A 13,516-nucleotide genomic window follows, 5' to 3' on the forward strand; every position below is an offset into this window, starting at 1 on the left:
ATATTGCATCTGATAGTCACTTGCCGTGAAGGTGGTTTCAGATTTTTTCGGATCCCCAGGTAAACCTTGGCCATATCCAGTAGCCACTCTCGCTCTGGCTTGACACTCTAAAATATAACAGAAAGACAATCCTAAATTCACAAATATAAAGAAAGGGTTACAGCATAAGTCAGGATTCCCCTCCCTTCTTTATTTCACTATAACCAGGACATTTGACTAGACAATTACTATTAAAACTTAACAAAGTGAGAAAAAAATTCTCTATACAAGCACACTTGAAATAGCTTTAGTCACTTGCATGTGTAATCTATTATGCCAATACAACAAAAACTCCAGACTGAGTTCCTGGTTTATTGAAAAAGACAACATTCCACTTACGGACTTTTCTATTTTCTTACTTTTATTGAAAATGATCTTGTTCTAAGACTACTTTTTGTCATAGGATTCATTTCCATAGGATGCTATAGAATTAAAGTTGTAGTGCCATATAAAAAAGAGACTCCAGACTATCTTGCACTATATTTGTTTGTTTGTTTGTTTGAGTTGAAAGTCCAACTCTCTGATCAAGCAGGAAACCCTACACCTCCTCAGCCAGATGGCAGTCCAATCTCCTCTTGAAAATGTCCAGAGTTGACGCTTCCCGGTGGCGATCGAGCCGCGGCGGGAGGTCGGGGATAGAGCTCCGTCCCCGTCTCTCCCTTTTTCTCACTGAAGGTTGATGTTTGCGATCCGATTGAGCTCGGAGGGCTCAATCTAGAACAGGGGGTCTCCTGGATCCCAAGGGGCAGAACGCCACTGCCCCGGAGGGAAAGGAATACCCCGCAGCTTCAGAGAGGAAGAACCACATCTCAGTCCCAGCTGAGGCATGGCCATAGCAGCTCGAGCACGAAGGAGAAAGTGAAAATACTTTAACAGAGGTCAACTGAAAATAAAAATCAGCAGAAAAGAATAAAAGAAAAGAAAAGTACAGAGTAAGGTAAAATTTTGGATTTTATAATTTTTGAAAAGTGAAAAGTAAAAGAACTCGAAAATAAATAAGGTGAACAAAGAAAAGTTTTTTCTTAAGAGTTAAATCCTTGGGCAAAAGAAAAGTTACAAACCGGATCTATTTTTTTTATTTACTTTTTTCTTGTAAACGAACTTTAACAGACAAGAAATATTCCCCTTGGAAATATTTCTTGTCCCTGGAAAAGAACAAAAGAATCTACCTTTTGTATGAGAAATAGGGGGTGAAAATTTAAATAAAAGGGAAAAAAGGGAAAAACAAATTAACGGAAAATATCGAGTGCTTAATGGTTTCCGGTTCTTAAAGATCGTTTTTTAAAATTTTATTTTATTTTTAAAAATATTTTTATTAATTTGCATAAACAAACATGACACACATAACATAAAACACACAGTGTAGCTACAGTCGCTCCGCTCAAGAAAGAAGTCATCTTTACATTAAAAAGGAAAAAAAGAAAAAAAATCTTATCATTTTTTAATGTCATCTATAAGGTGTGTAAAAGTATTAATTATAACATAAGTAAAGAATAAAAAACACATCTAAAAATTTATAAAAACATATATAAAAATTCTTAAATTATGCATTAAATCAAACTAAAGTAAAGAAAATAAGAGAAGAAGAAAAAAGGAATCTACATTTATATTGTAAATAATCACCCTCTAATACAATAAAACTACTAGTTCAAGTATATTTAAAATAGTATAACAACAAAGTTATCCCTTTTTCTTTATTTCCCACCAAATATATACCTTTTGCCATACATTATAAAATTCTGACTCTTCTTGATTGTTTAACCTTCTCGTCATCATATCGAGCTCAGCACATTCTAGAACTTTTTAAAGTATGTCTGTTTCTTTTGGAATCTCAAATTCCTTCCATTTTTGAGCAAAGGCTATCCTAGCTGCTACTAATATATGAACTATTAAATAATATATATCCTTTTTATATTTATTATTTGATATACCTAATAAGAAAAATTCTGGTGTTTTCTTGATTTCTTGCTCAGTTATTTCTCTTAACCATTTTTCTATTAGGTTCCAATATTCTATTGCTTTTGGGCATGTCCACCAAGTATGATAATGGGTACCTATTTCTATTTTGCATTTCCAACAATTAGGTGACTTAGTTTGAAACATTTTTGCAATTCTATTTGGCAGCAGGTGCCATCTATAAAACATCTTAATTTGATTTTCTTTAAAGGAAGTTGACTTTGTTATTTTCCAACTCTATGTCCATACCTTTTCCCAGGTATTTAGGTCTATATCTTTATTTAAATATCTACACCAACTAATCATGTTGTCCTTTATTGTCCATTCTATATTTTTGCAATTGATTAAAAATTTATATGTTTTTCCAATCAGTTTTCTTTGATTTGTTGTTAATAATTTGCCTAAGATATTGTTATCTTTTCTAAGAATATATGTTTTTTTATCTTTGTAAAACCTAGATTTAATCCGGGCATATTGCCACCAATCTATAACAATACCTGACTCCAACAGGTCCTGATTTGTTTTTAAGTTCCACTGATTATCTACTAAATCCTTATATTTCCATATCTTACCCTCCTGTATTAAGTTTGGGTGGGTTATTGCTTCGATAGGAGATATCCATTCTGGCAGGACTAAAAAATAATCTTTCTTTATATCAATCCAAACATCTATAAGTGCTTTTCTGATTATATGTCTCTTAAAGTAAGAATGTGTTCTATATTTTTCATACCATACAAAAGCATGCCAACTCAACATTAAGTCGTGACCTTCTAAATTTAATAATCTTCTGTTTTGTAGGGTAAGCCACTCTTTAATCCAAGTTAAGGATAAAGCTTAATAATACAGTTTCCAGTTTGGGAAGGCTAGACCTCCTCTTTCTTTTATGTCTTCTAGTGCACACTGTTTTATTCTAGGTTTTTTATCTTGCCATATAAATTTGTTTGTTATTTTCGTTAATTCTTTAAAAAATTCTTTTCCTGGGTTTATCGGGATTACTTGAAATAAAAACAAAACTTTGGGTAAAATATTTATTTTAATTGTAGAAATTCTATCTAACAATGATAATTGCAGATTATTCCAAGTTACTAAATCATTTTTAATTTTCTTTAACAATTTATTGTCTTCTTTTAATGACATGGATTTTGCTGATATCCAAATACCTAAATATTTTACTTTCTTGGTTATTTTCATGTTTGATTTTATTTCTAATTGCTTTATCTGGAAATCTGTCATGTTTTTAGTTAATATATGTTTCTTATTTTTATTAATTTTCAAGCCTGCTATTTTCCCATATTCTTCTAAAGAGTCTATTAACTTTGTAATAGAAATTATTGGATCTTCTAATATAAAAACAACGTCATCCGCGAAAGCTTGTAATTTATATATTTCTTTTTAAATTTCTAAGCCTTTAATATTTTTGTCTTTTCTTACCTTTGTCAATAACGTTTCTAGTGTTAAGATAAATAATAATGGGGAAATAGGGCAGCCTTGTTTAATTCCTCTTTGTATCTCAAACTTTTCTGTTTGGTCATTATTAAAAATAATTTTGGCTGTTTGGGTAGAATATATAGCATCAATTATGTTAAAAAATTTAGTTCCAAAATTCATTTTATTAAGTTGTAATTTAATGAAAGTCCAATCAACATTATCAAATGCTTTTTTTTGCGTCTAAAAATATTTGTGCCAATTGCTTTTCTGGATGTTGTTCATAATATTCTAATGATTGTCCTCAAATTATTTTTAATCTGTCTATTTGGCAAAAAACCATTTTGGTCTTCATGTATTATTCCAGTCATGATATTTTTTAATCTATAAGCAAAAATTGAAACAAAAATTTTATAATCCACATTTAATAATGAAATTGGTCTGTAGTTTTGTATTTTTTCTTTTTCTGTATCAGGTTTGTGTATTAAAGTTATTAGGGCTTCTGACCATGTTTTAGGGATTTTACCATCTAACATATTGTTAAAAATCTCTAACATATTTGTTATTAATATGTTACTATCCAACTTGTAAAATTCCGCAGGTATAGCATCAGGGCCAGTGGCTTTATTATTTTTTTGGTTTTTGAGTACTTGCTGTAATTCAATCATTGTAAATGGGGCATTAAGTTTCTGTTGTTGTTTTTCTGTTAAAGAAGGTAAGTCAATTGAGCTTAAAAAGTCAAAAGCTTTATCTTCATTTATATCTTCTTTTTGGTATAAGTTTTTGTAAAATTCTAACGCTATCTCCTTTTTTTCAACAGTTCCAGGTCTAAGTATGCCTTTACTACCTTCTAATTTTTTTATTATTCTTGCCTCTTTTTGATTCCTTAATTTGCATGCTAGTCATCGACCAGGTTTGTTGGCATATTCAAAATATTCCTGTTTAGTCTGTTTAATTTTTTCTGCTAACTGTTCTTGTTCTATTAAATTTATTTTATGCTTAACTAATTCCCCTTTCTTTTTGTTCTCGTCTTCCCCCTGGCTGCTTTGTGATGGTACTTCTAAAGTTTTTAGTTCTGCCTCTAATTTTTGGAGTTGGGTGTTTTTTTTCTTTATTCTTTTTTGCGGTATAGAATATTGTCAGGCTGCAAATGTATGCTTTGGTTGTATCCCATAAATTTTGTGGTGAAGTATCTGTATTATTATTTAAGTTAAAAAAAATTGTAATTCTTTATCTATCCAATCTTTATATTGGGGATCCCGTAAAATATTTCTATTCATTCGCCAAAGTCTCTGTTTTTTATTTCCCTTCTAAGTAATTGTTAGTGGATTATGGTCTGCCCAATTATTTGTTTCAATTTCAATATTTGAAACGTGTTCAGAAATCTGAGTTGAAATCCATGCCATATCGATTCTAGTCCAAATTTTGTGCGGATTTGAATAAAAAATATATTGCTTATTTGTAGGGTGGCAATCTCACCATGTATCTTGTAATGTTAATTCTGAAGTCAATTTCCAAAATGTTGTCGGTAAGATTGTTTTCTTTTTCTTGTCTGTCTTTTTACCTGAATAATCCATTTGACTATTTGCTATTGCGTTAAAATATCCACTTATAATCATATTTTCAATAGATAGCTCTAGTATTTTTTCATGTAATTCTTTATAAAATATTTTTTGGTTTTCATTTGGGGCATAGATCGATATAATAATGAGAGGTCCTGTTTCTAAATTTACTTGCAAAATTAAAATTCTTCCATCATTAACGCTAAAAAGATGTTTAACCTCAATCATTTCATCAACATAGACAGCTATCTCCCTTCTTTTTTTTTCAGCTAGGCTGGTAAACAAGTTACCTAATTTTGTATTGTGTAATAATTCTTTATTTGAATTTTTAATGTGGACTTCTTGTAGAATAACAGTTTGCGTTCTTTGTTTTTTAAGTTTGGAAAATATCTGTTTTCTTTTTCTTGGGTGGTTCAATACATTTACATTTACGGAAAAAAAATTAACATCTGAGTACATCTTTATTTATAGTATTTTTTTGCTTCTCGAGGTTCTCGGAGTCTAGTACTTAACACCAATTCTTGTTGTGGTTGTTTTTCCTTAGCTTCTTGGGCCTCTTCCTCCCCCTTGGAGGTCACCCCTCTGTCCTCCTCTCCTACTCTAGTTTCTCTGTAGGATAAATCATGTTTAAACAGGCCAGATTGTTCATAAAAGAGTCTGGCTTCATCTACCGTCTCTAATTTTACTCTAGATTTTTGCCAGTAGAATGAAACGCCGTCCAGGATCAGCCAACGAAAAATTATTTTTTCTTTAATTAAAATTCTTGTTAAGAAGTAGAATTCCCTGCGGCTTTCTCGTACTCTTCTTGGGACTTGTTTTAATATTATGACGTCTTTGTCTTTATATTTTAAGTTTTCATCTCTTGTCCATTTCAAAATGTCGTCTCTTATAGTCTTTCTGATGAATTTAATATGGACCTCTCTTGGTAAGTTGTGTTTTCTGGCATAGTTAGTTTGAACTCTATAAATTTCATCAATCTCTCTAATTGCTTCCTGTGGGTCGATTGTAAAATCTCACCTATTATTTCGGCCATTTTTGAGCCTAAGTTTTCATCCTTTTCTTCATGTACATTTTGGAACCTCAACCCATGTGAAGCTCGTTGTAATTCTAAGTTGGTAATGGCTTCGTCAACGCCTTTGTTTATCAGGTTGCTGTGATCTTCAAATGCATCCATTCTCTGTTCAGATTTTTCCATTTTATCTTCGACCTTTTTCTTCCATTGTTCATTTTCTTTTAAGGTTTGTTGTATCTCATCAATTTTCACATCCAGTGTTTGTATGCTTCCTTTCACATTCCCTAACTCACCCTTCAGATCGCTCATTTCTGCTTTTATGTCTTCATAATGTTTTTGGGCTTCTTCACACGCATCATCTGTATTAGCATTCATGGAGATCTGAAGTAGGGCCAGAGTGTCCTGGATGGTCTGCAAAGTTGGCTGTGCTAAAAGTCTTTTCTTTTTCTTTTTCTTTCTCCTTGCACAACATACTTATTATTGTTCTTTGTGGTAAAGGAGATGGTGATGGTGAAGGAGATCCTTGTAGAGTAGCAGTCGGAGTTGTAGTCTGTTTTTTAGAAGTTTTTATGATAGTGGATGTGGTAGACATTTTAGATGTTTTTCTTGATCTTCTAAAGCCTGTAAAATTTAACTGTTGCAAAATGGCATCAATTCAACAAATTTGCAATGTCTAAAAATAGAAAGAGAAGGGCTTGTATATATAGAATGGCTTGTATATATAGAAAATATCTCCAAAACTATGCAATTTAATACTTTCAATATAGAAATATGATATCAAACCTTAAAATCAGTTGATATAGTTGTTAATTATTATTAATAAAATATTCAAAAATATCAGTTAATTAAAAGATATAGCATAAATTTAATAAGGAAACAAAATTCAATACTTAGATTTTAACTTCATTCATTTAAAATTCATTTTAAAACATAGAAAAGAAAAGAAAAAGGCACACAAAAAATGAAAGGAAAGAAAAAAGAAAAGAAATTATTTAATTCAGTCTAATTTAGCTCCAAATCTATTTATGTTATAAAAATAGAAAAGATCATAAAAAAGAAAGGATCATAAAAAGGAAAGCAAAAGGTAAAAATATATTTGCAGTTTCTGTGTATCCAAAACAATCCTAATATAATAGAGAAAACTTAATATCCAACTAAATATAAAAAAAATTATAGGGAGATGTTCTGCCTGACTGGGCTCAGGCAATGCGTAACAGTCCAAGGAAAAGAAATCAAACATACACGTGCTCTGCTAATCAGCAAACTTGTATTAGGTAAACAAATAAGGTTTACTCAAAAACAGTTCTTAGTGTCTGAAAACAATGATAGTGCAAGGCTTACTTCAGCCGCATACAAAAACACAGGAAAAAACAAACAAAGACAACCTGGACTGAGCAACGATGTTTCAGGAGTCCTTTTGAATCTTTGGAGCAAACAGGAAGTCCCAGAGTTTTCACCTCCCACTTGTCTGAAAAAGCTGGGTTGAAAACTCCAACGGCACGGAACAGAAACTTCAGAGCAGGAACCACAAAATAACACAGATAAACAGCCACAGTTTGCCTTGGCCTTTGTTCCCTTTTATCCCTTTAGCCCTCAGTATAAGAACCACAGCCCTCAGTATAAGAACCACACCCAGCCCAGATGCTCTTATAATGACTTGTAATACTCCTTAAAGCGATCCCTTCTTTGCATAGCTCTTCGGCTACGCAGATCAATATATTGATCTGCAGAAGAACCCAGGGAGGAAAGACTGTCTGAGGGACTGCATGCCAAATCCCCTGGGCTGTCTGCTGAATCCTGTGTCCCAGTGGCCTCGTCCTCCTGGCTGTCTGCCACATCTTCCTGGCTGGCTGCCACATCTTCCTGGCTGTCAGCCAGGCTTTCGCATTCACTGTGTGCCGCGTCTTTCCCATCTGTGGGAGCAACGGCTGGCCCAGGCCCAAACACAACAGGAAGGGTGGAGGGGCCCCAAACAAAGGGGAGGGAGAGAAAGAGTTTAGCAATTCATTTGTATTAGGTAAAAATAAAAGAAGCTAAAGGGTAAGAAGGGAAAAGAATACTTAAAGTCAGTTTTCTATGATATCCAAAAGGGTCTTAAATTGTTCTTCTTATAATTGGGAGAAAACAGTTCAGTCTTATTTTTTGTCTTGTTAAGTCAATGTCCAAATTAAGTAGGTTGGAAGTAAATCAATACCCAAATTTCATTTAATATTCCAAATCCAAAAGTGTCCTTATTGTTCCAAACAGAAGGGAAAAAAAGGAGGAAAAAGACAGGTTTTAATCCAATTGAGTCAATTAGAAAATCCAAGTGGTTCAAATAGTAATCCAAATGCAAAAGAACAGGTAAAATCCAAAAAAAAATAAAAAGTTCTAGGCAGGTTTTATTTAATTTGACAAGGTTTTTCAACAGGAAAAGAGAAACACAAAATAATCCTGGAAAAATAAAGTTGTAATCCAAACTGAAGTTGTATTAAGATAGTGGAAACAAAACCGAAACCAAATACAGTAGTCCCTCACCTATCACTGCTGTTACGTTCCAGACCCGGCCGCGATAGGTGAAATCCGCGATGGGGAATTTATTGACTAATAGTACTTATTTAAGTATTTATATTGTAATTGTTTGGTAAGTTTTCATTGTTTTAAGTGTTTATAAACCCTTTCCACACAGTATTTATTTTAGATACAGTATTTAAATACAGTATTTACAATTTTAGATATATATTTTTTGAAAAACCTGCCGATTGAGTTTGGCGGGCTGTTTAAATCTGCCGATCGACTTCCTCAGAAACCCGCGAACCAGCGAAGATCTGCGAATGATTTTTCTCATTAATATTTCTTGAAAACCCGCGATGAAGTGAAGCCGCAGTAGGTGAAGCGCGGTATAGCGAGGGACTACTGTATAGCGTCTTTGTCTTTATGAAATGCTAATCCTCCATCTTGGATGTTATTTAACTGCTTCTAGGGCTGCAAGCTCTGTTCCAAAAGTAAGTAAAAAAACCCAATTGTTTTAGGCTTAAGAAATAGAGATCAATTTAAAAAGAATTCTTATCCCCTTGGTTCCAGTATGTTAGGTGACCTTCCAGGAATAAAATTAAAAAGTAGATTTTAACTAATTTCGAGCTGACGCTCTACTACAGAACTCTATGGTTATGTGAGCTGAAGTCCACTCACACTGGCAAGTTTCTTTGCTTCTTCTTCTTCTTCTTTCCCTTAATTCAGTTTATTATTTCTGTGTCTCAGTTTTATTTGTGGGAGTAAAAATAGCTTTACCTTCGTTCTTCTCTGTACTCTTTTAGACTTCTGCTGTACTTTTTTCTTTGTTCTTCCTCTTGCATGGAGGTGCCACTATGGCCGGGCGCCGGTGGTATCCAGCTCCGGATCTTTGCTCCTGGCGCTGCGGGGCGATCCTACACCTGGGGGCAGCGACGAATATCCCCTCTGGTGCGTGGGAGCCCCCTGTTCAAGATCACGACCACCAGGGCAAAAACGGAGGTCTGGGGACGGAGCTCCGTCTCCAGCCTCCCAACGCAGCTTGCAGCCACCAGAAGCTCCCTCGAAGATCATTTTTTTTAAAAGGAAAAAATATATATAATAGGATTAAAATATCAGAAGATTGGACATAGAAAAATTTCGACTGAATCTTGATGGAATAAATTAAATTGGACTTTATAAAATTGATTTTTGAAGCTTGGATGAATTTATAGGAGGGACTATTTTGAAAGAGATTGGACAGCGTATGGATTAAATTACATTACCTATTATGGATTATTTGATCTATTTTATGGAAGAACTACATAAAAACCTTATGGACCTACATAAAAACAGACAGAAATTCCAATTTGGATTATAATTGAACATAAATTTTTCTTTTTTTTTGTCTGTGGTCTGACGTTAAGACTCTTGGACTCTTTCTTCATGGATTTAAAACAAATATGAGGCTGATGGATTAAATAAAAACTATAGACTAAAAGATAAAGGAAATAAGGAAGAAGGATCTAATTAAAAATCTTTTTCTCTTTTGGAATTATTTACAAAGAAAATACAACTTAAGTATATCTACTGTTTTTTTTTCTCATCATATCTTATATCTTACGGGTTTTTTTTTTCTCTTTTAATAGAAAGTTAAGATATAGAATTAAATGCTGAATTTTTAACTCCCCCCCCCCTCTCGATTTGGTATACCACCTAATTTCTCATAGACTGGTTGTTCTCCATATGTGGATGCTCCTGTGTCTTTTTTGTCTTTTTTTGTTGCCTTTGTTTTCCTGCTGTTTTAATAGATTTAATAGATTAATAGATTGAACTAAGATAAGTAATTAATTATTTGTTTAATCAGTACTATATTATATATTATCATTTATATATATATACATATATATATATATGTTTTCGTAGATTTTCACGGGTACAGGTATGACGGTCTTGGTATATTCGGGTTTCTTCCCGTGTAGGATTTGGAAATTTTACACAGTATTTGATAAAATCTGCCCAGCCACATATATTGGACAAACGAACAGGAGAGTAAATACACGTGTTGCAGAACATAAGAATGCATTAAAGAAAAAAGAAAAAACCTCCTCCCTTTTCCAACACTTCAAAACTACAGGACATGAAATTGATTTTGACAGTACCAAATTAATTTCCAAAACAGAACACTACAGCAAAAGAATAATCATGGAAGCCATCGAGATAGAAAAACATCCCCAAAATATGAACAAGCGGGATGATACCTCTCGCTTACCAGACATCTGGAAACCAGCCCTCAAACGTATCCCAGCCATAGAAACCAGACTCAGAACACACATTGTAAAACAATCAAGTAGCCTGCAAGTTCCAACTACTCAGGATATCATGCCTAATCTACAACCATTAACTAATCAGCATACCTCAGCTACATCAACGACCCCAATTGTTACCCCACTGACTCACCAGGAAGTTTCTACACAGCAGGCAATTGCTGAGCCATCAAACCACACTCAGCCACCAGTATTTATAGAAGGAAGGCAGCTCAGGTCTCACAGTGTTCGCCTTAGAACAAGGACAGAAACACCAGCCTGAAGATGACGAGTGAGACTTCGTTGAAACGTCACCAGAAATTTCCAATTCCAAAGCTGAATATAGTTGTCGGCTATAAATAAATTAACTGCCTTGAAATGGTCCTGGGTTGGGCCTAGAGGCAAAAAGGAGCTGTGACGTTCCTTCAATATACCAGGGTGATCCGACATAAATATATATATACAGTGATCTCTCGATTAGCGCGGGGGTTACGTTCCAAGACCTCCCGCGCTAATCGATTTCCGCGTTATAGTGGTGCGGAAGTAAAAACCACCATCTGCGCATGTGCGCCATTTTTTTCATGGCCGCACATGCGCAGATGGTGGAGTTTGGGTGTGGGCGGTGGGGAAGACCAAGGGAAGGTTCCTTCAGCCACCCAACAGCTGATCTGCTCCGCAGCGCGGAAGCAGCGAGGAGCCGAAGATGGGGTTTCCCCGTTGCCGTGCTGCGGAGCGGATCAGGTGTTGGGCGGCTGAAGGAACCTTCCCTTGGTCTTCCCGCCGCCCAGGCAAAGGGGAAACCCCAAGATCGCTTGCCGCTTGCCGCTTGCCGTATTGCAGCTTGGAGCCTTGCTTCGCCTCCTTCGCTGCAATACGGCAAGCGGCAAGCGATCTTGGGGTTTCCCCTTTGCATGGGCGGCGCTGGGGCCATGCGGAGCCGCTCATCTAGGGGGGCGTGGACCGGCAAGGTGCCCTCCGCTCTCTCTCTTTCTCTCCCTGTTACCGGTGTGGTATAAGAGAGAGAAAGAAAGAGAAAGGAGGGCGACTTGCCAGTCCACGCCCCCCTGGATGAGCGGCCCCGCATGGCCCCAGCGCTGGACTCCGCCGTTGCCTCCGCCCTTGTTCGGCTCTGCAGCTGAGAGGCCACGTCCACCCCCTCCTCGGTGTCTTCGGCACCCAGCGTCCCCACGCCGCCTCCACCTCCCGGTAATGCGCCCGACCTCTGCCTCTCTCTTTCTCTCTCATATACCACGCCGGCAACAGGGAGAGAAAGAGAGAGAGAACTAGCGTGGACTTATTTTTTATTTTTTAATATTTTATTTTTTTAATTAATATTTTTTGAAAAACCGCGTTGCAGCGTTTTGCGGTAATCGAGACCGTGCTAATCGAGGGATCACTGTATACATTTATTGACTAGATATAAGAGTATTGATAAATATTAGTCATTTTATTGAGGAGGTTTTAATTAGATTAAGTGATAATAATTAATTAAGAGTGTATTCCAAAATATATATATCCAGCTTTTTAATTAAGTTTCTTTTATATTATTGTTTATTGGATCGTTTGGTATTTTTATGCATTTTCCTTTTTTTTCCTTGTCTTTTCTCCCTTTTTTATGAGATTTTGAGCATAATAATAGTTTGATTAGTAGTTTGTATAACTTAACAACGTATTAATATTTTACATTTTATTACTTTATCCAACCTATATTTTTTTTCTTCATTATATTATTGCGCTTAGTTGCAATATTAAGAATAATAGATAATAAGTTGCGTTATTGTATTATCAACTGGATGCCATTTTAGAAACATCTCAACTTCAGAAGTATGAGAAGTTGCTTTAGGATGTCAAGCATGATTACCATTATAAAAACCGCAAAAAAACAGGCATCAACTCCATCTTCCACTCCACAAGGGTCCCCAGCACCATCTGCATTACAACAAAGGACAATAACAACTATGTTGGCTAAGGAAAAAGAGAAAGAAAAGGAGAAAGCTCCAACAGAACCAAACGTTCAGACTATTCAAGATTCCTTAGCCGTTATCCAAGACTTTATGCAGAAAACCCAGAGAAGAAGTGAAAAAATACCTCAAAGAAATAAAAGCTGAGATGGGAGATCTGAAAGTTGAAATGGGAAAAGTGAAAGCAAGCAAGTGATGGATGGAAAAATTGAAGTTATACAACAAAATTTAAAATATAATGAACAAAGAATTAAAACAATGGAAGATAAAGTGGAGAATGCAGAACAGAAGATGGAAGAATTTGAAGAACACAGTTACATAATCAACAGAGGCTTTGACGAAGCAATAACACATCTGGAACTACAATCTGCCTCACATGGACTGAGATTTCAAAACGTGAGTGAAGAAAAGGATGAAGATCTAAGTGCAAAGATGGCAGAGATAATAGGAGAGATTTTGCAGATAGATCCGCAAGAACTTCTAAAAGAAATAGATGAAATTTATAGAGTACAGATCAGCTATGCCAGGAAACACAGCCTGTCAAGGGAGGTACATATTAAGTTTTCCAGGAAGACAACCAGAGATGACATCTTAAAATGGACAAGAAATCAAAGTCTGAAATACAAAGGGAAAGACATTATAATATTAAAACAAGTCCTAAAAAGAGTAAGAGAAAGCAGGAGGGAATATTATTTTCTTACTAGAATATTAATAAAAGAAAACATAACCTTCTGATGGCTTGTCCCAGAAGGCCTCTCCTTATATTGGCAAGGAGCCAGAATTAAG

At 35.1% G+C, this 13,516-nt stretch overlaps 1 protein-coding gene across 1 annotated transcript in view; it reads right to left on the minus strand.

The window, feature by feature from the left end:
* The window catches only part of ARAP3 (ArfGAP with RhoGAP domain, ankyrin repeat and PH domain 3), a 500,752-nt gene that overhangs the window by 96,025 nt on the left and 391,211 nt on the right, over nt 1-13,516 (minus strand). The window contains exon 29 of the mRNA XM_070746896.1: nt 25-107. Within this exon, the coding sequence (XP_070602997.1) occupies nt 25-107 (83 nt within the window). The remainder of the gene's footprint in view (nt 1-24; nt 108-13,516) is intronic.

This window comes from Erythrolamprus reginae, chromosome 3, assembly GCF_031021105.1.
Source record: "Erythrolamprus reginae isolate rEryReg1 chromosome 3, rEryReg1.hap1, whole genome shotgun sequence".
Taxonomy (NCBI): Eukaryota; Metazoa; Chordata; class Lepidosauria; order Squamata; family Dipsadidae; genus Erythrolamprus; species Erythrolamprus reginae.